Genomic DNA, 27737 nt, shown 5'->3' on the forward strand with positions numbered 1-27737 from the left:
TGACACAGGCCAATTGCAGAGTACTGCTTAATGAAACTACTCACAGAAAAGATATCTTAAGGCAAAATGACAACATGCAGTGTCTCAGTACAGTCTTATACCTCCTCTACTTATGTGAAAAGAGTATTGGACCATAAATTGGTTTCAAACAAGCAACTTTGAACAATGCTTTGGAACCAGTTAGAGACTCAAACCAGCATTCTGAATCCTTATTTTGCAAATCTTACTTCTTTATTTCAAACAGTAGGAAATCAGGCACATAGAAACATGGCTGCGAAACCCAGGCTGCACTATCCCAATGGACGAGGCCGAATGGAATCAATCCGGTGGTTATTGGCAGCAGCCGGGGTTGAGGTTTGTCATTCTTTTTATTCTAGGAGTGTGTGACAAATACATATCTTCACTGTTCCATATAAAAAACTTGAGTGACCAGAAGTTTCAAGGTCTGTCTTTAGGGCATTGCTGACCAAGCCAACAATGACCACCCGCTTACCCTAAGCAGGAGGGCTTAGGGTTCCCATTTCACCTTCCAAGCATCATGTGTCAAGCCTCCTGGTAGCACCATAAATGCCTCTCCCCTGTAGCTAGTGACAGAAAAAAAATTATAGTCACAGAAGAAGAACTTCTGATCACAAGGGTCCAGGACTTTTAACTCTGAAAGCCTCCAGTTAAATCCCAGTGTTCAAAATAGCAAAAAATTATTATGCCTATTAACATGTAGCTCATCCCTGAAGTTATTGCATATTATAAAAAACCCAGTAATTGTTTTTCCCTCTTACAATTTCTGATATTAAATGGGAGAGGGAGTGTGGGAATTTGTGTGTTTTAAGAGCTGTGAGTTTTTGTCATGGTGACGGGCACTGCGTAGAAAGCAACACAGGGCACATCATCTCTTCATCCATTCATTTCCCAGCTTGTGGCCAAGGACCTATAACACAGTCTTGCTTGCAATGTGAATTTACTTATCCCCCCCTCTGCCTGCACCATCTCTTGCCAGCACTGACAACAGACGTGGCGTGGTCCTTGTTTGCTTGGCAGACAGAGTTTTGTGCCTCTCAGTCACCTCAGCTTAAAAGAAATCTTGCCTGCACAAAAATATGAATCGTATGGGAGAGGGAAGAGGAGACAATATGACAGAGGCAAAAAAAAAAAAATTAAAGATATTGCTTCCCCCAAACACAGCTCTTTGTGCCCTCACTGTCCCATGCAAAGCAGGAGCCATTGATAGAACGTAAAACATGCAGTGACAACATAACGTTTCTTCTCTATTTCCTGCAGTTTGATGAATCTTTTATAGAAACAAAGGATCATCTAATGAAGTTAAAGACGGGTGAGTTCGCTTCTTACGATTTTTAATAACAATAATAGTTTGTCTTAGGAAGCCTATGGAGGCTTATGTCTCTTAAAAAGAACATCTAGACTGCAGTGTACATGGGGTAACACAGCTGCACCCTGCAGTGTTACATGGCATCATTTACCCAGTTGTTTCAGACTTCACTGAATCACAGAAGGGCTGAGGTCAGAACGAACCCCTCAAGATCATCTGCCCCGATCTCTGGACAGCCCATGTCTATGTTGAGTAACTCTCACAGTAAAAAAGCCTTTGCTGAAGTCCAGGCGATTGACTCTCCTGTGTTACAGTTTGTGGCCATGCCTCCCATCCTGCGACAATGCAGGGTTTTTCATCAGGTCATCCTGAAATTCATTTGTGTTTTAGGTTACCTACAAAGCTTTTGTGTTACAATCCATATGAAACCGGAGTTCCACATTTCTGAGGTTAACCTGTACCTCTAATGCATTCCTGTTTCCCAGGGCAGCTTCTCCCTTTGCTATCTTTAGCTTCCATCCTGTGCAGATGACACTGACATTTGGGAGGGGAAGTGGAGAGCGAGGTCCCAATCTCCTCTCCCTGGTATCCAGTGACAGGACGTGTGGGGATGTTTCAGAGCTGCACCAGGGGAGGTGTAAACTGGACATTAGGAAGCATTTCTTTAGCAAGATGGTGGTCAAACAGCAGAAGAAGCTTCCTAGGGTGGTGCTTGATATTCCAAGACTGTCACTGTTTAAGAGGCATTTGGGCAATGACCTGCCTAAGCCAGGGTTGGGATTTGCAGTCCTGCTCTTCTTTAGGAAAAATGACTGGATCTGCCTGCCAGCTTTCAAGGAGAATTTTGAGACACAAGCATAAATGAAAATGGGCCCTTAATAGCAGGCAGTTTCTCTGCCTTCTTGGCATACACTGGATACAAAGATGGATGTAGCTGATCAGTTGAGTCAAAAGATATGATTCCATAAAGAAAACACTCTGACTTGCTTCTTTGATCAGTTCCTGGAGGTATTTTGTCTTCTTCCTTGACGGAATAAGATTTCTACAGACTAGTAAGGGATTTACATGGCTGCAGTCTCACAACAAGTGATATTTGGCTCTTGTCAAATATCAATACTTCCTGCTTCATGCCTGTACAGATGTATGTCATTGTATAAAGTCAATACAGTAGTCAAAAAGATATTAATATATGTATTTATATTCTTATCATATGTTGTTGAGCCCTTAAATAGTACAGGTTTCCATAACACTTACCAAAGCATGACAGAAACGGGTTCATTGCAGGTCAGTTCCTCCAGTCCTTCTCATCTGTATTAACCTCCATGAAAACCATCTGAGTTAGGGCTGTGCGGTGTAGGACTTGTCCTTTTTCACTGTGCGACTGCTCAAAGTTCTGCACTTGGCTGCTTCCTCAGAATTGAAGAAATATAAGAAGCAGATTGATATAATAGTAGGTTATTATCATGTTCCTGAAAGGTGGTTCTTGGTTTCATGGTAAGCATTTTCCATCCGTGCTATGGGAATGAGGAAGGTTGCCACCAAAAGGGTTATCGAGCCCTGGAATAGGCTGCCCAGGGAAGTGGTTGAGTCACCAGCCCTGGGGTTATTTGGAAGACATGTAGATGTGGTGCTTAGGGACATGGTTTAGTGGTGGCTTTGGCACTGCTAGGTTAATGGTTGGGCTCAAGGATATTAAGGGTCTTTTCCAACCTAAATGATTCTATGTTTCTAATTAAAAATAGTATGTGTGGTTACTTTGCCAAACACCCGCTAATGGTTCTCATTCAGAGACTGAATGTCTCCTTGTCTTGTCCCCATTTCCCTAGATGGATTCCTGCTGTTTCAGCAAGTGCCCATGGTGGAGATCGAAGGGATGAAGATGGTGCAGACCAGAGCCATCCTCAACTACATAGCAGCAAAGTACAACCTCTACGGGAAGGACCTGAAGGAGAGAGCCCTGTACGGTAGCAGTACCACCTTTGTTAGACTAGAGTCCGTCCTACCTCTCTGTGTAACACAGGAACATCCCAGCTCGCAGTGAGATTCAGGGTGACAGAGCAGTTTTTCACGTGGCACGTGCTGACTGTGGCTGCAGGTGATGTTCCAACAGCAGCTCCATTAGGTAGGCGGGACGGAGCAAAGGATTTCATGAAGGCCCAAGGTCAATAGAGTCATCAGATGAAAGCAGTTGGGAGTGCAGAGGGCAGACTGTCTCACTGGCACAGCTTTGCGCTTTCTCCTGCAGTTGTCAGCAGCAGGGATTTTCAGCACATCAAGTTCAGAGAAATGTCTTTGGTGGAAACAAAAACCTTCTAACTAATAACAACCAGTAATCAGAATTAGAATTATTAACTGGTGATTAAAGGGCAGGACTCTGAAGGCACGTGGTTTCACTTGAAGTATTTTTAAATGCCTCAAGTTAACTAGCACAGGTTAATATATTTTAGGATCTTTTTTAGGATCTATATAGACCCGCTGTGTAACTTACCGTGTCCGATTGGACTTTTAGCACAAGTTTGGAGGACACCCATGCCAATTTTGTACTCAGGTTCAAATAAACTCACTTAAAACAGATAAGTATCGCTTGTAGTGAAAAATGGACATGGTGCAGTCCTCTAGTTTTTGGTGAGGCACTTTGCACTTGTCTTTTGCCACACTCTCCCTTTTCCCCCCGAAGCTACTGCAATCGGGGGGAACTGCTCCAAGCTGCGCATGCTGGATAGAAGAGGTGGAGAGTGAAGTTATTGCTGGTAGATGTCGTGCTATTCAGACCTACTGTGTTTGACTTGACTAGCTGAATATCTTCATTTCAGAATTGATATGTACGTGGAAGGATTATTTGATCTGAATGAGTTAATCATGCACCATTGTATCCAACCAGCGGATAAAAAGGAGCAACATTTGGCTACTATTGTGGACAAGGCCACAAACAGATACTTCCCGGTCTTTGAGAAGGTAGGTGACAAAGATGTAGCAGCTTAGTTAATATGGCACAGTGTGGTCAGATCGTTCGTTTGCACTACAGATGTTCTTACTGTAATTTCTTCTTTCAAGGATAACTCCATGCAGTGTTTGACATTTCTTTGAAGAAAAACAAAAAATCACACCTGCTTCTGGTTCTCTGTTTTCAGGTTTTGAAAGACCATGGACAAGACTTTCTTGTTGGCAACCAATTTAGCAGGGCAGATGTGCTACTACTTGAAACGATTTTAATGGCGGAGGAATGCAAGCCTGATATCCTTGCCCAGTTTCCTCTCTTGCAGGTAACCGAATGGACAGTTTTAATGGACAGTGAATCAAAGCAGGACCACTGATTTAAACTGGCTGAGAAATATGGTGGAGTGGGAGGGTGAGGAAAGAAATGAAAGACAAAACCAAACATCCAAAGTACTTTTAGTTGGCCCCAGATACTGATGGTTATTGCTACTTGCTGTCACTGTAGCCACAAAGTGTAAGAGGGTGAAGCATGTAGATTCTTTTGCAGGATCAATGCACAATGGGGTTTTTTAGAGCATGAATAACATTTAAATGTCTGACAGTTACCACAGTGCTGTTTTGGTTTTGTTTTGTAGAGTTTTAAAGCAAGAATAAGCAATATCCCCACAATAAAGAAATTCCTGCAGCCTGGCAGCCAGAGGAAACCACCACTGAAAGAAGAAGATTTACCAAAAATCATGAAAATTTTCCACTGAGCAGCAACCTAAACCCACAGAAACTCTATCACGGTCCTTGTGTTTGATGATAGCAGTGAAGTGGAATTAATGAAAACAGTGAAAAAGTTTTTGATCTCTCCTTAACTACAGCACTGGTTTTAGACTACCACAGACATTTCTAATGTAAATCTGCAGGAGCATGCCAGCAAATGAAATAGTTGACTGAATTAAGGGATACACTGGACAACAAAAATGTCTTCCATTACTTAAGAGAATACCTGAAATAAAGTCTTACTCTTGACAATGAAGACCAGTTTGTTTCATGACTTCTTGCTGCTACTTACACACCTAAGGGTTCTCTGGTTCTGTCTTTCTGGCATTGCCAAGATTGGCTGGAAAATGAAGAGACTTTTTAGCCCAAAGAGTGGGTGATGCATGTGTTCTGGGAAATGCCAGGCAAAGCCTGCAGGTTCTGGTTTCGTAGGGATGACAGCTTTGGATTCAGCTTTCCTCTGAACTTAACTTGGAGTACACTGGGACCAGAGGCCCCACTGCACCTCTGTTTTGTCACTAGACATTTAAACTCTTGTAGCTTCACCAATATTTCCTTTAACAAAAGGTCTAATACAGAAGCTAAAAGCACTTTGCACCACTTTGTTATGTCACTTTATATTAACCTCAGTGAAATACAAGTTGCATGTGAGTTGTACATTATAATCACTTATATCAATCTCTACTACTGAGAGGATAGCAAGACAGTTGAACACATAAATATGTGTATTATTTAAGACTAAATCAACCAAGTATGTAAATGCAACAGCCAGTACACTAAAACCGACTAATGGTCTAGTACTGGCAGTTTTAGGGTGGGCAAACTCAGGGCACTAAAACTCTTGCTAAGGCAAACAGTTTCTTTAGAAGCAATATCATGAAGCTAGAATCAGTTTTTAGCATCAAGAAAGGAAAAAACACAATGCTTTTCTGCAGCAGAGCACATATCACTCAGCGTTGTTGGAAGAGCTGTTTCCCTCGTGCCTCACCAAAGCATCCGGGCAGCACTTGCAGCTGCTGGGCACTGTCAGAAACTCAAGGCAGAAACTTTGGCTGTGGCTGCCAACTCTCTGCTGTGTGAGTCCCTGCACAGCCCAGTGGTTTTAGGAGCCCGTGCACACACCCCAGCATTTGGCCATACAGAGCCAGAGTCCCTGGCACGCCAACAGCTTGGCAGCCCTTGCACAGGGGCTGTGGCCCAGGCCCTTTCCCCAGTCACATCATCCCTGTGACCCTCTCACCGCTGCCTCAGGGGCCTCAAATCCTTTCTCCAGCCCCCCGTGCCCCGGCTGCCGTGTCCCTCTGAGGTGCAGCCGCAGCACTCCACTTGCCTCCAAGCCAGCGCCACGGAGAAAGTCACTTCACAAGCCTTCGGGGACAAGCCTGAGGTGGCTTTTCCCTCAGCTACACTTGCAGAGCTTAGGGATGCAGCTTAGCTGCAGGACTTAACTGGCCCTTGGTGAAATTTTACAATAAGGGTGGTGAAACACTGGTACAGGTTGCCCAGAGAGGTGGTAGATACCCCGACCCTGAAGACAGTCAAGGTCAGGCTGGACGGGGCTCCGAGCAGCCTGATGTAGTTGGAGATGTCCCTGCTCATGGCAGAGGGTGTTGGACGAGCTGGTTTTAAGGTTCCCTTGCAACTAAAACTATTCTAGGATCCTGTGAAGCTGCGGTCACCAGGCCTGAGGGAGGGAGGGGGCGGGCAGGCTGCCCAGCACGGCCCCCGAGAGCAGCGCCGGAGCCGCTGAGGGGCGGGCCCGGTCGGGGGTTGGGTCGGGCAGTCTGGGGGGATCGGTGGCCCGGAGATCAGGCGGTGGTGCGGTGAGTACTGTCAGCGGCGGGCTGGGGACCTGCTGCGGGGGTCGGCGGCTCCGCGGGGCGGGGCGGGGCGGCGGAGGAAGTGTGCCCGGTGTGAATTGCTGCTGCGAAGCGCGGCCTGTGGCGGGGCGCCGGGCGGGCGGCTGCTCCGCGGGCTGATCGCCGGCCGTGGGACCGTGTGCTGCCGCCTCTGCGGAGCCGCAGGAGTGCGATTGGCGCCGTGGCGGGGTGTGGAGGGAGGGAGGGCAGGACAGGGCTGCCTGTCCTCTCGGGCCACCCGCGCAGGGGTCGGAGCCCGCACACCGGGGCTGGGTCCGCCAGCCGGGCCCCAGCCGGGAGGGCGAAAGGCGGGTGCGCGGCAGAGCGGCCTTTGCTCCGGGAAGGTGCTGGAGCGTCCTGCGGCGCTGGCCGGGGTGGGTGTCCGGGGCGACCCCACCTGCTCCCCGGCAGCAGGAGCCCAGGCCGGGGGGTGGGTGTGCGCGGAGCGGGGTTGTGTTTGGCTCTGGGTGGGATCAGAAGGGAATCTGAACCTGAGTTGCTGTTTGGAGTTAAAGGTTTCAAAATCTCTCGGGGTAGTTTGCCGTTCACCTCGTTCAAACGCTCCTCCTAGCCCAGGTGGCGGAAGGAAGGCATTTTGAGCCCAGACTTGGCCTGAATCCTGGTAGGAAGCCCACACTGATTAGCAATTAGTCTTAAGACTGCCTCGAGAGCAAGCCGGGCCCAGTGCAGTCCGAGGTCTGTGCTGGAGGGTCACTGTGTGGAGCAGCCCTGTGCAGCTCTGTGTGAGGGTTGCGAGGAGCTGCTTTGGGGTCCACGTCCAATTCGGAAGAGTCTTTAAGATCTTGCAGCCAATTCTGAGCTTGCTGTTAATTTCACTTAACTTGTTTCTCTTTGAAAGGCTGGTGCCTGAATTATTTTGGACAAAGTGACTCTTTAATACAGTGATCACAGTGGTAGCTGTTACTCTGTCAACTACCTGGCTGAGGTCCAAGGAAGGTCGGATCCATTGGACATCAAGAAGGTTTGTGATTTCTTTTCAGGTCCATTGTTGCTATTTAAGAAGTATAATTTACCAGCTTGGGCACTCTTTTATGACTCATTGCTTTACCAAGGGGTATTCAATGCAGAGCAGTAATAGTGTCACCAAAGTACTTTGCAACCCTGTGTAAGCGTTCAGTCCTTAAGCAGTGCAGTTTTAGGAAAATGTAAGATTTTTGGTACCTGAGCAAGAAGACTCAAGCCTTGGCCAATCCCTACACGAAACCGTGATGAACAAGTACAAGTTATGTTGATATCTGAACTTTTTTCCTGTGTTGGTATCTGAACTTGCTCTGTTCTTCAGCTTTCCTGGCTGTTTGAAGTGGAGCACTGAGCTCTGGCAGGCAGGGCTCTGGCTGGGCTCATCCTTATGAGCTCTACCTCTGCTTCAGGGAGAAGTCAGGGAAGTTTGTTCTTTCTGCTTATGCTGGCCTGTCCTTGTAGTGCTGGGTAAAGAACTGCCTGGGTGGCTGGGCCAAAGGAGTTGTGGTGAATGGAGCCAAATCCAGTTGGTGGCCGGTGATGAGTGGTGTTCTGCAGGGCTCAGTACTGAGCCCAGTTCTGTGTAATATCTTTATCAATGATCTGAATGAGGGGATTGAGCACACCCTTAGTAAGTTTGCAGGTGAAACCAAATTGGGTGGGAGTGTTGGTCTGCTGGAGGGTAGGAAGGCCATACAGAGGGATCTGGACTGGCTGCATCATTGGGCTGAGGCCAATTGTATGAGGTTCAGCAAGGCCAAGTGCCGGATCCTGCACTTGGGTCACAACAACCCCAGGCAGCGCTACAGGTTCAGGGAAGAGTGGCTGGAAAGCTGCCTGGCAGAGAGGGATCTGGGGGTGTTGATTGACAGCGGGCTGAATATGAGCCAGCAGTGTGCCCAGGTGGCCAGAAAGGCCAACAGCATCCTGACTTGTATCAGGCATGGTGTCACAAGCAAGACTAGATTTTACCATTGTACTTGGTGTTAGTGAGGTCCCACCTTGAATACTGTGTTTAGTTTTTGGCCCCTCATCATAAGAAGGACATTGAGGTACTAGAGAGAGTGCAGAGGAGGGTGACAAAGCTGTTGAGGGGCCTGAAGCACAAGTCTTATGAGGAGTGTTTGAATGAACTGGGGCTGTTTAGCCTGGAGAAAAGGAGACTGAGGGGAGACATAATTGCTGTCTAGGGCTACTGGAAAGGAGGTTGTAAGATGGAGGGTGTTGGGCTCTTCTCCCAAGTAGCAAGTGATAGGATAAGTGGAAATGGCCTCAAGTTGTGCCAGGGGAAGTTTAGATTGGATATTTCTGAATGGAAAGGGTTGTGAGGCATTGGAACAGGCTACCCAGGGATGTGGTGGAGTCACCATCCCTGGAGGTGTTCAAAAGGTGTTTAGCCGAGGTTCTAAGGGACATAGTTTAGTGCTAGAGGTAGGTTAGGTTATGGTTGGACTCGATAATCCTGAGGGTCTCTTCCAGCTGAAATGATTCTATGATTCTATGAGATAAAGCCAAAATAAACAGAGCAGTGTAACTCATGCACCCTACTTTTTGGTCTGTGCAGAATGCTTTGTGATGCAAAGAGGCTTTGATTTGCTTGTTTTCTGACACAGGCCAATTGCAGAGTACTGCTTAATGAAACTACTCACAGAAAAGATATCTTAAGGCAAAATGACAACATGCAGTGTCTCAGTACAGACTTATACCTCCTCTACTTATGTGAAGAGAGTCTTGGACCTAAATTGGTTTCAAACAAGCAACTTTGAACAATGCTTTGGAACCAGTTAGAGACCCAAACCAGCATTCTGAATCCTTATTTTGCAAATCTTACTTCTTTATTTCAAACAGTAGGAAATCAGGCACATAGAAACATGGCTGCGAAACCCAGGCTGCATTATGACAATGGACGAGGCCGAATGGAATCCATACGGTGGCTACTGGCAGCAGCCGGGGTTGAGGTTTGTCATTCTTTTTTATTCTAGGAGTGTGTGACAAATACATATTTTCACTGTTCCATATAAAAAAACATGAGTGACCAGAAGTTTCAAGGTCTGTCTTTAGGGCATTGCTGACCAAGCCAACAATGACCACCCACTTACCCTAAGCAGGAGGGCTTAGGGTTCCCATTTCACCTTCCAAGCATCATGCGTCAAGCCTACCGGTAGCACCACAAATGCCTCTCCCCTGTAGCTAGTGACAGAAAAAAATTATAGTCACAGAAGAAGAACTTCTGATCACAAGGGTCCAGGACTTTTAACTCAGAAAGCCTCCAGTTAAATCCCAGTGTTCAAAATAGCAAAAAAATATTATGCCTATTAACATGTAGCTCATCCCTGAAGCTATTGCATATTATAAAAAAACAAGTAATTGTTTTTACCTCTTACAATTTCTGATATTAAATGGGAGAGGGAGTGTGGGAATTTGTGCGTTTTAAGAGCTGTGAGTTTTTGTCATGGTGACGGGCACTGCGTAGAAAGCTGCACAGGGCACATCATCTCTTCATCCATCCTTTTGCCAGCTTGTGGCCAAGGACCTATAACACAGTCTTGCTTGCAATGTGAATTTACTTATCCCCTCCTCTGCCTGCACCATTTCTTGCCAGTACTGACAACAGACATGGCGTGGTCCTTGTTTGCTTGGCAGACAGAGTTTTGTGCCTCTCAGTCACCTCAGCTTAAAAGAAATCTTGCCTGCACAAAAATATGAATCGTATGGGAGAGGGAAGAGGAGACAATATGACAGAGGCAAAAAAAAAAAAATTAAAGATATTGCTTCCCCCAAACACAGCTCTTTGTGCCCTCACTGTCCCATGCAAAGCAGAAGCCATTGATAGAACGTAAAACATGCAGTGACAACATAACGTTTCTTCTCTATTTCCTGCAGTTTGATGAATCTTTTATAGAAACAAAGGATCATCTAATGCAGTTAAAGACGGGTGAGTTCGCTTCTTACGATTTTTAATAACAATAATAGTTTGTCTTAGGAAGCCTATGGAGGCTTATGTCTCTTAAAAAGAACATCTAGACTGCAGTGTACATGGGGTAACACAGCTGCACCCTGCAGTGTTACATGGCATCATTCACCCAGTTGTTTCAGACTTCACTGAATCACAGAAGGGCTGAGGTCAGAACGAACCTCTCAAGATCATCTGCCCCGATCTCTGGACAGCCCATGTCCATGTTGAGTAACTCTCACAGTAAAAAAACCCTTGCTGAATTCCAGGCAATTGACTCTCTTGTGTTTCAGTTTGTGACCATGCCTCCCATCCTGCAACAATACAGGTTTTTGTCGTCAGGTCATCCTGAAATTCATTTGTGTTTTAGGTTACCTACAAAGCTTTTGTGTTACAATCCATATGAAGCCGGAGTTCCACATTTCTGAGGTTAACCTGTACCTCTGATGCATTCCTGTTTCCCATGGCAGCTTCTCCCTTTGCTATCTTTGTCTTCCATCCTGTGCAGATGACACTGACATTTGGGAAGGGAAGTGGAGAGGGAGGTGCCAATCTCTTCTCCCTGGTATCCAGTGACAGGACGCGTGGGGATGTTTCAGAGCTGCACCAGGGGAGGTGTAAACTGGACATTAGGAAGCATTTCTTTAGCAAGATGGTGGTCAAACAGCAGAAGAAGCTTCCTGGGGTGGTGCTTGATATTCCAAGACTGTCACTGTTTAAGAGGCATTTGGGCAATGACCTGCCTAAGCCAGGGTTGGGATTTGCAGTCCTGCTCTTCTTTAGGAAAAATGACTGGATCTGCCTGCCAGCTTTCAAGGAGAATTTTGAGACACAAGCATAAATGAAAATGGGCCCTTAATAGCAGGCAGTTTCTCTGCCTTCTTGGCATACAGTGGATACAAAGATGGATGTAGCTGATCAGTTGAGTCAAAAGATATGATTCCATAAAGAAAACACTCTGACTTGCTTCTTTGATCAGTTCCTGGAGGTATTTTGTCTTCTTCCTTGCCAGAATAAGATTTCTACAGACTAGTAAGGGATTTACATGGCTGCAGTCTCACAACAAGTGATATTTGGCTCTTGTCAAATATCAATACTTCCTGCTTCATGCCTGTACGTCATTGTATAAAGTATGTCATTGTATAAAGTATATATATGTATATAATGTATGTCATTGTCATAATGTATATAATGTATGTAATTGTATAAAATCAATACAGTAGTCACAAAGATATTAATATTTGTATTTATATTCTTATCATATGTTGTTGAGCCCTTAAATAGTACAGATTTCCATAACACTTACCAAAGCATGACAGAAACAGGTTCATTGCAGGTCAGATCTGTATTAACCTCCATGAAAATCATCTGAGTTAGGGCTGTGCGGTGTAGGACTTGTCCTTTTTCACTGTCTGACTGCTAAAAGTTCTGCACTTGGCTGCTTCCTCAGAATTGAAGAAATATAAGAAGCAGATTGATATAATAGTAAGTTATTAACATGTCCCTGAAAGGTGGTTCTTGGTTTCATGGTAAGCATTTTCCATCCGTGCTATGGGAATGAGGAAGGTTGCCACCAAAAGGGTTATCGAGCCCTGGAATAGGCTGCTCAGGGAAGTGGTTAACTTTGGCACTGCTAGGTTAATGGTTGGGCTCAAGGATATTAAGGGTCTTTTCCAACCTAAATAATTCTATGATTCTATGTTTCTAATTAAAAATAGTATGTGTGGTTACTTTGCCAAACACCCACTAATGATTCTCATTCAGAGACTGAATGTCTCCTTGTCTTGTCCTCATTTCCCTAGATGGATTCCTGCTGTTTCAGCAAGTGCCCATGGTGGAGATAGATGGGATGAAGATGGTGCAGACCAGAGCCATCCTCAACTACATAGCAGCAAAGTATAACCTCTACGGGAAGGACCTGAAGGAGAGAGCCCTGTACGGTAGCAGTACCACCTTTGTTTGTTAGACTAGAGTCCGTCCTACCTCTCTGTGTAACACAGGAATATCCCAGCTCACAGTGAGATTCAGGGTGATAGAGCAGTTTTTCACATGGCACGTGCTGACTGTGGCTGCAGGTGATGTTCCAACAGCAGCTCCATTAGGTAGGCGGGACGGAGCAAAGAAGTTCATGAAGGCCCAAGGTCAATAGAGTCATCAGATGAAAGCAGTTGGGAGTGCAGAGGGCAGACTGTCTCACTGGCACAGCTTTGCGCTTTCTCCTGCAGTTGTCAGCAGCAGGGATTTTCACCACATGAAGTTCAGAGAAATGTCTTTGATGGAAACAAAACCCTTCTCTCTAATAACAACCAGTAATCAGAATTAGAATTATTAACTGGTGATTAAAGGGCAGGACTCTGAAGGCATGTGGTTTTACTTGAAGTATTTTTAAATGCCTCAAGTTAATTAGCACAGGTTAATATATTTTAGGATCTTTTTTAGGAACTATATAGACCCGCCGTGTAACTTACCGTGTCCGATTGGACTTTTAGCACAAGTTTGGAGGACACATATGCCAATTTTGTACTCAGGTTCAAATAAACCCACTTAATACAGATAAGTATTGCTTGTAGTGAAAAATGGATATGGTGCAGTTCTCTAGTTTTTGGTGAGGCCCTTTGCACTTGTCTTTTGTCACACTCTCCCTTTTCCCCCCAGAAGCTACTGCAATCGGGGGGAGCTGCCCCAATCTGCTGCCCCAATCTGCTGGATAGAAGAGGTGGAGAGTGAAGTTATCGCTGGTAGATGTCGTGCTATTCAGACCTACTGTGTTTGACTTGACCAGCTGAATATCTTCATTTCAGAATTGATATGTACGTGGAAGGATTATTGGATCTGAATGAGTTAATCATGCACCATTGTTTCCAACCAGCGGATAAAAAGGAGCAACATTTGGCTACTATTGTGGACAAGGCCACAAACAGATACTTCCCAGTCTTTGAGAAGGTAGGTGACAAAGATGTAGCAGCTTAGTTAATATGGCACAGTGTGGTCAGATTGTTCCTTTGCACTACAGATGTTCTTACTGTAATTCCTTCTTTTAAGGATAACTCCATGCAGTGTTTGACATTTCTTTGAAGTAAAACAAAAAATCACATCTGCTTCTGGTTCTCTGTTTTCAGGTTTTGAAAGACCATGGACAAGACTTTCTTGTTGGCAACCAATTTAGCAGGGCAGATGTGCTATTACTTGAAACGATTTTAATGATGGAGGAATGCAAGCCTGATATCCTTGCCCAGTTTCCTCTCTTGCAGGTAACCGAATGGACAGTTTTAATGGACAGTGAATCAAAGCAGGACCACTGATTTAAACTGGCTGAGAAATATGGTGGAGTGGGAGGGTGAGGAAAGAAATGAAAGACAAAACCGAACATCCAAAGTACTTTTAGTTGGCCCCAGATACTGACGGTTATTGCTACTTGCTGTCACTGTAGCCACAAAAGTGTAAGAGGGTGAAGCATGTAGATTCTTTTGCAGGATCAATGCACAATGGGTTTTTTATGAGCATGAATAACATTTAAATGTCTGACAGTTACCATAGTGCTGTTTTGGTTTTGTTTTGTAGAGTTTTAAAGCAAGAATAAGCAATATCCCCACAATAAAGAAATTCCTGCAGCCTGGCAGCCAGAGGAAACCACCAACGAAAGAAGAAGATTTACCAAAAATCATGGAAATTTTCTACTGAGCAGCAACCTAAACCCACAGAAACTCTATCACGGTCCTTGTGTTTGCTGATAGCAGTGAAGTGGAATTAATGAAAACAGTGAAAAAGTTTTTGATCTCTCCTTAACTACAGCACTGGTTTTAGACTACCACAGACATTTCTAATGTAAATCTGCAGGAGCATGCCAGCAAATGAAATAGTTGACTGAATTAAGGGATACACTGGACAGCAAAAATGTCTTCAATTACTTAAGAGTGAAATAAATAACTTACGCTTTTTCTATGGATAAACAACGTTTAATCCAATTCCTTGTATTCCTTAAACACGTGTTCATTAGAGCATAAGTAAAACAGCGCTGGGTGCGCGGGGGATTCACTCCGCCCAACACGCACACTTTTAACAATAAGAAGTGTGCTTAAATACAGTATGGTATTACATATTCATAATGACCCCAGAAATGCCTATACATATTCATGACCTTTCCCGCTTTTTATTAAAATAAGTCTCAGATAATCATTTACATACTCCCCTCCTTGACCCTCCCCTGTTGCGCCTGCGCAATGTCACTTGGTGAATTTGAGGAAGGGTCTTTAGAGGTCTTTTGATGAAGGCTCCTTCAGCTTCGTCACAGTGGACTTTTTACCTTTGGCTCATTAGGAGGAACTGGCTGGAACCCAAGCTACCAAACCGACTGAAACCAGACTGGCGCCCCCTTTTTGCTGTACATCTTGACTATCTTGTCTCCTCAAGGTTGCAGCTGGTGCTGTAAAACTTCTTATCTTGGCATTTAATGAAGTCCTGCTTTTTTTAGCACAATTAGTTACATTCAGCTCTAAAGTAGATATTAATTATGTGGTTTAAAATGTTAGCTTGTTAGTAGGCCCTTATTATATAGTTGCTTAACCCTAAATGTTAGTTCGCTCTATCAATATAAATTCCTAAACAAGTTACATAACTTTTTACATAGAATTTAACCACCTTTCCCTTTTCCAGGTTCAGAGTCCGTGCCTCATTTGGTTATACCTGTAAACATTAAACATCTTAGCACGAATCACAACTGCATTTTTCACAGAGAATACCTGAAATAAAGTCTTACTCTTGACAATGAAGACCAGTTTGTTTCATGACTTCTTGCTGCTACTTACACACCTAAGGGTTCTCTGGTTCTGTCTTTCTGGCATTGCCAAGATTGGCTGGAAAATGAAGAGACTTTTTAGCCCAAACAGTGGGTGATGCATGTGTTCTGGGAAATGCCAGGCAAAGCCTGCAGGTTCTGGTTTCATAGGGATGACAGCTTTGGATTCAGCTTTCCTCTGAACTTAACTTGGAGTACACTGGGACCAAAGGCCCCACTGCACCTCTGTTTGGTCACTAGACATTTAAACTCTTGTAGCTTCACCAATATTTCCTTTAACAAAAGGTCTAATACAGAAGCTAAAAGCACTTTGCACCACTTTGTTATGTCACTTTATATTAACCTCAGTGAAATACAAGTTGCATGTGAGTTGTACATTATAATCACTTATATCAATCTCTGCTACTGAGAGGATAGCAAGACAGTTGAACACATAAATATGTATATTATTTAAGACTAAATCAACCAAGTATGTAAATGCAACAGCCAGTACACTAAAACCGACTAATGGTCTAGTACTGGCAGTTTTAGGGTGGGCAAACTCAGGGCACTAAAACTCTTGCTAAAGCAAACAGTTTCTTTAGAAGCAATATCATGAAGCTAGAATCAGTTTTTAGCATCAAGAAAGGAAAAAACACAATGTTTTTCTGCAGCAGAGCACATATCACTCAGCGTTGTTGGAAGAGCTGTTTCCCTCGTGCCTCACCAAAGCATTCCGGCAGCACTTGCAGCTGCTGGGCACTGTCAGAAACTCAAGGCAGAAACTTTGGCTGTGGCTGCCAACTCTCTGCTGTGTGAGTCCCTGCACAGCCCAGTGGTTTTAGGAGCCCGTGCACACACCCCAGCGTTTGGCCACACAGAGCCAGAGTCCCTGGCACGCCAACAGCTTGGCAGCCCTTGCACAGGGGCTGTGGCCCAGGCCCTTTCCCCAGTCACATCATCCCTGTGACCCTCTCACCGCTGCCTCAGGGGCCTCAAATCCTTTCTCCAGCCCCCCGTGCCCCGGCTGCCGTGTCCCTCTGAGGTGCAGCCGCAGCACTCCACTTGCCTCCAAGCCAGCGCCACGGAGAAAGTCACTTCACAAGCCTTCGGGGACAAGCCTGAGGTGGCTTTTCCCTCAGCTACACTTGCAGGCTTAGGGATGCAGCTTAGCTGCAGGACTTAACTGGCCCTTGGTGAAATTTTACAATAAGGGTGGTGAAACACTGGTACGGGTTGCCCAGAGAGGTGGTAGATACCCCGACCCCGACCCCAGTCAAGGTCAGGCTGGACGGGACTCTGAGCAGCCTGATGTAGTTGGAGATGTCCCTGCTCATGGCAGAGGGTGTTGGACGAGCTGGTTTTAAGGTTCCCTTGCAACTAACACTATTCTAGGATCCTGTGAAGCTGCGGTCACCAGGCCTGAGGGAGGGAGGGGGCGGGCAGGCTGCCCAGCACGGCCCCCGAGAGCAGCAGCCGGAGCCGCTGAGGGGCGGGCCCGGTCGGCGGTTGGGTCGGGCAGTCTGGGGGGATCGGTGGGGCCGGAGATCAGGCGGTGGTGCGGTGAGTACTGTCAGCGGCGGGCTGGGGACCTGCTGCGGGGGTCGGCGGCTCCGCGGGGCGGGGCGGGGCGGCGGAGGAAGTGTGCCCGGTGTGAATTGCTGCTGCGAAGCGCGGCCTGTGGCGGGGCGCCGGGCGGGCGGCTGCTCCGCGGGCTGATCGCCGGCCGTGGGACCGTGTGCTGCCGCCTCTGCGGAGCCGCAGGAGTGCGATTGGCGCCGTGGCGGGGTGTGGAGGGAGGGAGGGCAGGACAGGGCTGCCTGTCCTCTCGGGCCACCCGCGCAGGGGTCGGAGCCCGCACACCGGGGCTGGGTCCGCCAGCCGGGCCCCAGCCGGGAGGGCGAAAGGCGGGTGCGCGGCAGAGCGGCCTTTGCTCCGGGAAGGTGCTGGAGCGTCCTGCGGCGCTGGCCGGGGTGGGTGTCCGGGGCGACCCCACCTGCTCCCCGGCAGCAGGAGCCCAGGCCGGGGGGTGGGTGTGCGCGGAGCGGGGTTGTGTTTGGCTCTGGGTGGGATCAGAAGGGAATCTGAACCTGAGTTGCTGTTTGGAGTTAAAGGTTTCAAAATCTCTCGGGGTAGTTTGCCGTTCACCTCGTTCAAACGCTCCTCCTAGCCCAGGTTGCGGAAGGAAGGCAATTTGAGCCCAGACTTGGCCTGAATCCTGGTAGGAAGCCCACACTGATTAGCAATTAGTCTTAAGACTGCCCCGAGAGCAAGCCGGGCCCAGTGCAGTCCGAGGTCTGTGCTGGAGGGTCACTGTGTGGAGCAGCCCTGTGCAGCTCTGTGTGAGGGTTGCGAGGAGCTGCTTTGGGGTCCACGTCCAATTCGGAAGAGTCTTTAAGATCTTGCAGCCAATTCTGAGCTTGCTGTTAATTTCACTTAACTTGTTTCTCTTTGAAAGGCTGGTGCCTGAATTATTTTGGACAAAGTGACTCTTTAATACAGTGATCACAGTGGTAGCTGTTACTCTGTCAACTACCTGGCTGAGGTCCAAGGAAGGTCGGATCCACTAGAACATCAAGAAGGTTTGTGATTTCTTTTCAGGTCCATTGTTGCTATTTAAGAAGTATAATTTACCAGCTTGGGCACTCTTTTATGACTCATTGCTTTACCAACGGGTATTCAATGCAGAGCAGTAATAGTGTCACCAAAGTACTTTGCAACCCTGTGTAAGCATTCAGTCCTTAAGCAGTGCAGTTTTAGGAAAATGTAAGATTTTTGGTACCTGAGCAAGAAGACTCAAACCTTGGCCAATCCCTACACGAAACCGTGATGAACAAGTACAAGTTATGTTGATACCTGAACTTTTTTCCTGTGTTGGTATCTGAACTTGCTCTGTTCTTCAGCTTTCCTGGCTGTTTGAAGTGGAGCACTGAGCTCTGGCAGGCAGGGCTCTGGCTGGGCTCACCCTTATGAGCTCTACCTCTGCTTCAGGGAGAGGTCAGGGAAGTTTGTTCTTTCTGCTTATGCTGACCTGTCCTTGTAGTGCTGGGTAAACTGCTTGGGTGGCTGGGCCAAAGGAGTTGTGGTGAATGGAGCCAAATCCAGTTGGTGGCCGGTGATGAGTGGTGTTCTGCAGGGCTCAGTACTGAACCCAGTTCTGTTTAATCTCTTTATCAATGATCTGAATGAGGGGATTGAGCGCACCCTTAGTAAGTTTGCAGGTGAAACCAAATTGGGTGGGAGTGTTGGTCTGCTGGAGGGTAGGAAGGCCATACAGAGGGATCTGGACTGGCTGGGTCATTGGGCTGAGGCCAATTGTATGAGGTTCAACAAGGCCAAGTGCCGGATCCTGCACTTGGGTCACAACAACCCCAGGCAGCGCTACAGGCTCGGGGAAGAGTGGCTGGAAAGCTGCCTGGCAGAGAGAGATCTGGGGGTGTTGATTGACAGCGGGCTTAATATGAGCCAGCAGTGTGCCCAGGGGGCCAAAAAGGCCAACAGCATCCTGGCTTGCATCAGGAATAGTGTGGCCAGCAGGATCAGAGAAGTGACCAACCCCTTGTACTCAGCACTGGTGAGGTCCCACCTTGAATACTGTGTTTAGTTTTGGGCCCCTCATCATAAGAAGGACATTGAGGTGCTGGAGAGAGTTCAGAGGAGGGTGATGAGGCTTGTGAGGGGTCTAGAGCACAAGTCCCTTCTCTAAATGCCTTGTTTATGTGCCCTGTTGCTGTTATTAGAACTCCAGCTGGGCATCCAGCAGCACTAGACTGGATGCCAAGTCTGAACTCTCAAGACGTAATCAAGTCTTTCTTATCAAGCACATATTTATGTGTCAGGAGAACTTTGTTGGAAGAGGTTGAGGCATTTGGGGTTATAAGCATTGCCAGGGATTGGTGGAAGCTTAGCAATGTTTTTGAAGACCTGTATTTTGGGCTGAGGTACCAGATTTCTTCTGTGAGTCCAGCCAACACAAAGGAGTTTGGTGAAGATGGCCAGGGATGCAGTCTCTCCTCTCACTGCTGTGCTATTTATGTGTGCCTCTTCATTGGTGTCTTTAGAATTATGGCCAAAGTTTCCATTTTGTGGCTCAATTACATACTGTGCAGTCTATGCAAGAATAAATAATCCTGCATGTAAACAGACAAAACTTTGCCTTAATGATGAAGCACTCTGTTAATCTGTGACTCTGTCTTCTTATTAAATTTGCTTCATCCTTCTGGGACCCATTAGCGATAAGAATACAGTGTTAGCTTTGTTTCCAGCGCCAGGCTCACATCAGCTGTTGGGTTCATACTGTGGTGTGTGACTGCCCTTGGTGTTAGTGAAATCTGAAGTTAAGTGTTTCATCCCAGCGCCTTCATCCAGTGGGCTGACTTCAGCCCCCTGCTGCTGGGGGCATTGTCCAGGACTTGTCTTTCCAACAGAGGTCGTGGTCTCATTTGTTTGGTTTTGATTTTAAAGTTAATTTTCAGAGCAAATAGGTTATAAATTCATGTTACAGTTTAACTGTTGTTTATAAATTGGAATGGGTCTTGAAGTTGGACCAGATTATCTATAATTGATACGTTGCTATTTGGGTAGTGGTCAAAACATAACTAGCTAAATATGGAAGACAGCAAGCCTGGAGAAATATATGCTGGAATATATATTGCTGTTATAAGCTCATATTCCTAAAGGCAGAACAGCATGGAGCTCTGAAACTTCATAATGAGAGACATGAAGACAGTGCTGGTGTCTCTGGGTTGGTGTTCTTGTGAAGCAATTAATTTGACATTGTACATTTTCAAACCTGGTATGACAGGGACACTGTCACAAAACCCAACACCTACTAAATAGATTATATCACTACAAGTTTTAAAATGTATTTATTCAGGAATATCCTACAATTCTGCTTTCGTTGTAAAACTCTCATGAGTTCTTAAAGCTGTGTTAAGATATGATTTGATAGATACTTATTACATTCTGTCGTGATTCTTTTTTGAATCGCTGCATACTCTCCTGGTAATGTGTACTTTTTCTTTTTTTCCACTAATCCACAAGAAACTTGGTTGAATCAAGCCCAAGTATCTGGGTCTTCATTGCCCTTCGACTTTCACATTCATCCAACACGATTTAGCAGTTCAGAGTGGAACATTTTAAATGCTAATTTAGAACGTGCTTGCTATAAGATCATTTTCTTGAATTTATCAGGAAACAAGAACTCTGAAATCATGGCAGGGAAACCCAAGCTGCACTACACCAAGGGAAGGGGGAAGATGGAGTCAATCCGATGGCTGTTAGCAGCTGCTGGGGTTGAGGTTTGTATCTTTCTTCGATAAGGTGATAAGATTAATCTGTGATTAAAGTAAGTATTCTTTGAAAATGTTTCCCAATTACATCTATGCTTAGAGATATGCACATCACATGTTGTGATGCAGAATACTTAGATTCAGTGATACACTGTCTCATGTGGTTTTATTTAATGTATTCTTTGAGCAACAGTTGCCCAGTAAAAGGATTTTAACATATAAAGAGGATTGTTAAGTGTCATTTTTGAAACTTACTTTAAGCTGAGGAGATCTTAAATTGTTGTTCCAGACCAAAACTGTGTTATGTCTGAGGTTTTCTGAATGCTCATTACTTCTCTGAGTCTCATGATTGTTCTCCACTGAAAGACCGTGTGTCCCACATGAAAATCTTTAGAACATTATCTCCAAACAAAGTGCTTTTTATTCTTTAGTTCCTACCCGAGTGGGAGAAATCAGTGAAGCTGCAGTGCAGCTATCTACATTAACATCAGGTGAAAACCATCCTAAGGCATCTTAATTTCTACATGCTATTTTTGCTTGAATACGGTGCTTTGAAATTGTTTTCTCAGAAACTATTTATACTGTATTAGAAAGAAATGGCTTTGTAATGATGCTCACTTGTGAATGTTGCTGATGGAGAAGCTGCAGAGCACGAGTGCTGAGGAAACGGAGATTTTGCCCTCTCTCAAATGCCCTCCTAACTGAAAAAAGCCCAACATGCCAGTGGGAGAAAAGAAGGAGATAAATGCTTTGTAACAGAGGCGTAACTTATTAGAAATTTATCAGTATTTCACGCGGCATCAGCTGCTTTTCAGTGGATGATTTGGTGTCTGTTAATTGTTCGGGAAGTCATGTAGACTGGTCTTTATAATGAAGGAAAGGGTCTTTTTAAGTGTAAAGCACTATATGTTACTGTGGGGTTGGGACACTCTAGTCCTGGGCTATTTGCTGGAGCAGAGATGAAGAACAGGCGTAGGGAGTCAATGTAATCATGAGAAGTATGGGGAATAGTGTGGAGAGGCGGAGTCTAGTTTCCAGGCTTCCTTCCACTTCCCCATTCCCTTCACAGTGACACAGTGTTTCCTGTCTGTGTTTTTCAGTTTGAGGAAGAATTCATAGAAAAGAAGGAAGACCTAGAAAAATTACGCAATGGTGAGTCTGTAAACTGTACCCTGAACATAAATTCACACCAATATAGTAAAAGGACAACAGTTGAGATTTTTCTAAGACCTCCAATATGATATGACTTCTAGAGAGATTTGAGAGACCTGCTAGCTTGCGAATGCTTTCATCCCTCAGAACTAGAAATGTCTTTGTGTGTTACCAGGTCTCTTTCTCAGATTCAGTGTAGTACTGCAGCAGTCTGAGTCATTTGCGGCTTTTTCTTCCCTAGATGGATCCCTGATGTTCCAGCAAGTGCCCATGGTAGAGATTGATGGGATGAAGATGGTGCAGACCAGAGCCATCCTCAGCTACATAGCAGCAAAGTACAACCTCTATGGGAAGGATCTGAAGGAGAGAGCCTGGTATGGTACCGGTGCTACCATCCTTACTAATACTCTTCTATTGTTTCTAAAATTTGTGAGAAGAATATTGCTTTGAAATATCTGCATGTAAAGGTGCATATACATCTGCCAGTGCTTTGTCTCTTTGGATCCAGGGATTGGGTGAATGGACTTTCTGATTTATGAATATAATAATATAATAATAAAGGCTAAGTTTGTCTTTTGTTTGTTTTACTGGAAAGCAGTAGTAAAAACTACAGCTGACTGCAAAAAATGAAATGTCTTTAAAGCGTTCTAATTTACTTATTCAAAATCTTTCACAGCTAATTTTAAAAAAGGCATGTTCAGGGGCTTAATGCTACTGAAAGTTTAAGCAATATTTCCTAATATTGCTTTCCTATGTAAGCTGTAGATACTTTCCATTGTCATAACTAAAAGGATAATGCAAAAGCAAAAATCCTTATTTACTCTTTTCTTAAAAAACAAGTCATGCAGAAGGTCAAGTCCTTAATCTAAGTGACTGCAACTTATTGCAAAGGATTTATTCTGTGATAATGGAGGGGCAACTCCAGAGATTGTGGGAATTACTATGCACTGGCATGTCTGAGCTGGCAATTGGCAATTTATTGCTTGATTCTTTCACAATTAGATCTCAAAACTTTTTTCCACTAGAGTGGTTTGCTTATGTGGTCTTTTCTCCCACAGTATAGATAAACAGGTTATCAGTGGAAAACAGTGTGAACTCCACTTTAAATACATTAGTTGCAGACTCTTATTTGTGCCTGGCTTGTTGCAGACACTCTGTGCCTTTTTATAAAGATCTGTGCTTTGAAAAAAACTGAGCTGTAATCAAAGTGGAAGAACAAGGAAGGAAACTAGTGTCTTAATGCTACATTCATTAATCAGCACTTTACTCCATTATCACTTCAGCATCGTATTTCAGGAAAGTAACCAAAATGGAATGTTCAAATGATAAATGTTAAATAAAAATATTTGTTTCAGGATTGATATGTATGTGGAGGGAACAACAGACCTGATGGGAATGATCATGCATCTCCCTTTTCAACCAGCTGACACAAAAGAAAAGAATCTTGCCTTGATCATTGAACGAGCTACAACCAGGTACTTTCCTGTTTATGAAAAGGTAAGTGCTATATCACCAGTAGTCCACAGACAGTAAAGTGGGGTACAGGTTCGCTCCCAGCCCACTCCCCTGTCCCCACACACCTCCCTTCCAGAAGGGAAGCGACAGTACGACTCTGGAACTGTATGATGGAGCCAGTATTCAGCCATGTGAAAAGAGGGCCACAAAATAATATTGGGCTGGTTTCAGTACTGAGTATCTTTGCTGTCTTCATTAAGACTCCTCAAAGAACAGATCCTACTTCTTAAACTGAGCTACTAAGCTACTCTGATAGTTCCTAGCATTTTGCATAAATTAATAATTTAAATACCTGTGCCAGATTTCAGAACTTATTGTCTGAAAGCATATATACTCTTGCTGTTCAACATTAAATATAATTGGGCTTTATAGTTAAGGTCCTAATTCTGTGATTTTTCTCAAACTCATTGCTTAAACATGTTATACTTACAGACTACTACTGTCTTATTCTAAATTACTATTTGGGCATCCTTAGGTGTGCACAAAGAGGCTCTGCAAACAAGATAGATGTATTATAGCTTAAAAGCATAAAGCAATTGTTTACTGGCTTGCACGTGCTCAAGAGTTGGCCTCTGATGAGCTACATGAAGCATTGGTATGCTTGCTACCCCAGTAGAGCACATGGAGAGTCTTTCTGGCTAGGGAAGACTTGGTCAGGAGGGGACAGATTGTTCTGTGCTTCTCCCTGGAATGTAGCTGGATGTTACTTAGTTGCCATTTTCTACCAACTTGCTGTTTGTTCTGGTGCTTTGTTTTTCCTTTCAGGATATTTTAATTTTTGCGTGTGTGTGTGTGTGTGTGTTAACATTCTTCTGTTTGAATTTAGCCAGCTGTGATCCTAATTTCACTATCCTACTTCTATTTGTAGTTTTACCTTTTGTACCTTGTATGGTTGTACTATACAGACTCTCACAGTGCTTTTTCAGAGTGTAGCAGTCTCCTTGGAAGTCTGTGCTAAGCGTACAAAGCTGTGTTGTTTCAGAGCTGGGCCAGATTTCTAGCTTGAATCCTTGGTTCACAGGCAGCTGAAGTCCATTCAAAAAATACAGGACTTGATGCAATTTCATGTTGTTCTTTATCAGAGCCTTAAATTGTACAAGTGAAACCCACAGAGGCTGCCCTGTGAAAAAAAAAAAAGCGCACATAAATGACATAAGCCAGCACTCCTGTAGTCGTAATTCACACAGATCCACTGCCGTACCAGTGGAAGGCAGTGCTGAGAGAGGTTGATTGTACATGCTGATCTTTGCATCCCCCATGGTAGGGCTGTCTATTACCTGGCTGAGGAAGTTATCCTCAGTGCACTCCAGTTGTTTCCTGGATTACTTACAGCTCGCTGGGCTACTTTTCCAGCAGATGTTGGGGTGGGTAGAGTCCCTGGTAGGAAAAGAGCCTGCAAGTGCGATGCCTCCTGTAGCTGGTGTGAGAAGGCTTCATCAATCGTCTCCCCCTGATCAGGCAGCCTGTAGTAGACACCAACCACAAGGTTCTCGTTGTTGCCCTGGTCTCTGATTCTTACCCATAAGCTTTCGACCTGCTTGTGGTTATTCTTCGGGGACAGGTCTTTACCACTATCCATCTCTTAATGTAGAGGACAACCCCTCCACCCCTCCATCCTCATCTGTCCCTTCTGAACAGCCTGTAGCCATTGATCACCACACTCCAGTCATGGGATCTGTCCCACCAAGTTTCAGTAATGGTAACTAGCTTGTAGCCTTCTAGCAGCATGGTGGCTTCCAGCTCCTTTGGTTTGTTGCCCATGCTGCATGCATTGGTGTAGAGGCTCTTCAGCTGGGCTGTCAGCCGTGTCACCTTCTTAGAGGAACACCCCTTAGTTCCTTTGAAGTATTTCACTGGTGTTGCCTTGTTGGTTTCTGTTACCTCAGGAGCCCCTGGCTTATTTCCATAAGAGTTCCAGTGTGCTGCAGTGTACCCAGCATGTCTCAGAGCCACAGGCTGAGGGCCGTCACTAGCACCCTGTGCCTCTAACCGTGGTGTCCCATCCCACAGTTTGTCATGGGCAAGCCTGATACTATCATCCTCCCCTTTGTTTTAGTGTGTTTGCTCACCGGAGGAAAGTATTTAAAATAATCCTTGTTCACTTATGGTAAAGACACAGCTAAACTTCTCCATGATTTTTACCCTAGCTAACTTTGTTAGAAGGATTAGGAATTTTCCTTCTTTGCCAGCTGTTTAAATTGTATTTTGATTCCGCTTAGCAGGACCTGCACTCTGTGTGTTATGCAATCCTGATAGAAAGTACTGGTAGCTATGAGTGTTCACTTTAAACAGCAGCCAGATAGAGCAGCGCAAGGCAACATGAAGCACTGCAGGTGAACTGGTTCTGATGCTCTGGTTGGGAATTTCCATAGGGCTTTGACAGACGAGCTGTGGTGGACCTTGTTGGAACAATATGGAAAATAACTACGTGAAGGTACCTTGCCTCTTGTCAGAGGTTACTCCTTGTCCATAGTAAAACTGGCAGGTGGGACTAGAGAAGGAATCAGCTTCGAAAGTTACAGACTGATGTCCTAGTTTTAGTACGTACTTGTTGTTGAAGTGTAGCATTAGAGTGTGTTAGGCACAGACGTATTTCCTTCTCCTCCTTCTGCTACAAGGGTGATAGTCTTCAGGAAAAGGGTAGGCTGGAGAGCTGGTAACCATTCTGAAGCTGTGCTGCAATATTCACCTTAGCACACTGAAACATGAGTTCTGATTTAATTTTTTGTTGTGAGAATACCTGTCATTTTCTAACTTTACAGATTTCCTGCATAGATTTGCTCTGCTGTGTATTTCTGTAGAAATCCACTTGTAATGAAATACCTAGATAAAAGTCTTACATCTTATGTGACTTTTTCATTGATATTTTGTAGGCCTTAAAAGATCATGGGCATGATTATCTTGTTGGCAACACGTTAAGCTGGGCAGACATCCATCTGCTGGAAGCCATTTTAATGGTAGAAGAATGTAAGCCTGATGTACTGTCTGCATTCCCTCTGCTACAGGTTAGTAACCACCTGATGTCAAGATGGAGTGTAACATACAGATGTCACTGCCCAGTTTTAAACGCTAACTGATGTTTAAATCTCTGACCCGTTGTACTGACAGTTCTCTGGTCTGCTTGTGTTGACTACAACAACCTGAACACACGTGCTCTGCTTTGTCCCCAGAGCTGCTGCGAGCTCCACCTTTCTCCAGCTCTGCTTTTCCCAGCTGTTCTCAGCTGGCAGGAGCTCACTGACTAACCCTGCCAGTTGGGTCTTGTAACTGTTCCTTCCATGTCTTCAAACACAGCAGTTGGCATCAGTAGGGGAAGTCTGCAGCTTGTTGTGTCTGCAGTTCCTATCCTTTTTTTTCTGGCAAAATTATATTTTGAAGAAATCATATACAAGAGCTGTTAAGTTTATTATGTCTTGTCTTCCACAGTGCTTTGCATTGAGGTATTACTGTCCTTGCCTCTTTTTTTTTTTCAATGGAAAATGCTGAATGCTGAGCTGGCTATAAGGAGCTACTACGTTTCTCTCTTTAATAAGTATGTCTGAGAAGTAAAAATCCAAGTCACTTGATTTATAAGCTATAAAGAATGGAATTATGGTTTCATGACCTCATTGGCTTTATTGCTGCTTCTTACAGGCTTTTAAAGGAAGAACAAGCAACATTCCAACAATCAAAAAATTCTTGCAGCCTGGCAGCCAGAGGAAGCCACCACTAGACGAAAAGTCTGTTGCCAATGTGAAGAAAATATTCAATATGTAATCGCGTGGCTGCTGAAGATAACACAACTGCAGTGTATTAGCAGAGCTGTGCCTTGTTAAGTGTAAACTGCAGAGATGTGCTCTGTAGCTTGCATCATGTGATAATCATTGAAACAGGATACACTTTTAAATTAGAGTAGAAGACTGATTTGGACCTGTTGAGTCCAGAAAGTGGTATTTCATGGAGCAGTTACATGAAATAAAATATGCTGATACTTTGTATGTTTGTTTTGTTTTTTAATTACAATACAAGCCTGGTAGGGTAAAATGTTTCAGTTGCAACTTCCAGAGTACTGTGCAAAGAAACCCCTCTTCCCCTTCCCACATTTTAATAAACTGGAGGAGAGAAGAGCCACTCCATAAAAATGGGGAAATTATTTAAATTTGGGCCCGAATCTATCCTTTTTTCCTCACTAGGTCATCTC

General features: G+C 44.8%; 3 protein-coding genes across 4 annotated transcripts; all 3 read left to right on the forward strand.

Annotated features, from left to right (window-relative positions):
* The first annotated feature begins 228 nt into the window (after positions 1 to 228).
* On the forward strand, positions 229 to 5192 carry LOC309438392 (glutathione S-transferase-like). Its single transcript, XM_082049677.1, has 6 exons — positions 229 to 354; positions 1279 to 1330; positions 3154 to 3286; positions 4141 to 4282; positions 4459 to 4590; positions 4900 to 5192. Exons 1-6 carry the CDS (start codon positions 268 to 270, stop codon positions 5017 to 5019), a joined length of 666 nt encoding a protein of 221 aa, XP_081905803.1. The 5' UTR covers positions 229 to 267; the 3' UTR covers positions 5020 to 5192.
* Positions 5193 to 6775: 1583 nt separating this feature from the next.
* LOC309437308 (glutathione S-transferase-like) lies at positions 6776 to 14998 on the forward strand. The gene is made up of 7 exons (XM_082047571.1): positions 6776 to 6855; positions 9721 to 9830; positions 10756 to 10807; positions 12628 to 12760; positions 13627 to 13768; positions 13945 to 14076; positions 14387 to 14998. The coding sequence occupies exons 2-7, from the start codon at positions 9744 to 9746 to the stop codon at positions 14504 to 14506; spliced, it is 666 nt and encodes a 221-aa protein (XP_081903697.1). The 5' UTR covers positions 6776 to 6855; positions 9721 to 9743; the 3' UTR covers positions 14507 to 14998.
* A 2104-nt stretch (positions 14999 to 17102) lies between these two features.
* LOC309437307 (glutathione S-transferase) lies at positions 17103 to 27532 on the forward strand. Of its 2 annotated transcripts, XM_082047570.1 has the most exons (8): positions 17121 to 17162; positions 18058 to 18181; positions 20793 to 20899; positions 21991 to 22042; positions 22284 to 22416; positions 23398 to 23539; positions 26431 to 26562; positions 27191 to 27532. In XM_082047570.1, the coding sequence occupies exons 3-8, from the start codon at positions 20813 to 20815 to the stop codon at positions 27311 to 27313; spliced, it is 669 nt and encodes a 222-aa protein (XP_081903696.1). In that variant the 5' UTR covers positions 17121 to 17162; positions 18058 to 18181; positions 20793 to 20812; the 3' UTR covers positions 27314 to 27532. The 2 variants fall into 2 exon arrangements, with proteins under 2 accessions (XP_081903695.1, XP_081903696.1); XM_082047569.1 differs by lacking the exon at positions 18058 to 18181 and having other exon boundaries at positions 17103 to 17162.
* Positions 27533 to 27737: the final 205 nt, after the last annotated feature.

The sequence above is a fragment of the Streptopelia decaocto genome (assembly GCF_964273445.1).
Source record: "Streptopelia decaocto genome assembly, chromosome: 3".
NCBI lineage: Eukaryota > Metazoa > Chordata > Aves > Columbiformes > Columbidae > Streptopelia > Streptopelia decaocto.

Bases quoted from the DNA above. Each gene is read 5' to 3' on its own strand.
- LOC309437308 (XM_082047571.1), top strand. From the start codon at position 9,744: ATGGCTGCGAAACCCAGGCTGCATTATGACAATGGACGAGGCCGAATG. The intron at 13,769-13,944 runs GTAGGTGACAAA...CTCTGTTTTCAG, and splicing joins ACTTCCCAGTCTTTGAGAAG to GTTTTGAAAGACCATGGACA. The intron at 14,077-14,386 runs GTAACCGAATGG...TTTGTTTTGTAG, and splicing joins CCCAGTTTCCTCTCTTGCAG to AGTTTTAAAGCAAGAATAAG.
- LOC309437307 (XM_082047569.1), top strand. From the start codon at position 20,813: ATGGCAGGGAAACCCAAGCTGCACTACACCAAGGGAAGGGGGAAGATG. The intron at 22,043-22,283 runs GTGAGTCTGTAA...TTTCTTCCCTAG, and splicing joins CCTAGAAAAATTACGCAATG to ATGGATCCCTGATGTTCCAG. The intron at 23,540-26,430 runs GTAAGTGCTATA...GATATTTTGTAG, and splicing joins ACTTTCCTGTTTATGAAAAG to GCCTTAAAAGATCATGGGCA.
- LOC309438392 (XM_082049677.1), top strand. From the start codon at position 268: ATGGCTGCGAAACCCAGGCTGCACTATCCCAATGGACGAGGCCGAATG. The intron at 3,287-4,140 runs GTACGGTAGCAG...TCTTCATTTCAG, and splicing joins GACCTGAAGGAGAGAGCCCT to AATTGATATGTACGTGGAAG. The intron at 4,591-4,899 runs GTAACCGAATGG...TTTGTTTTGTAG, and splicing joins CCCAGTTTCCTCTCTTGCAG to AGTTTTAAAGCAAGAATAAG.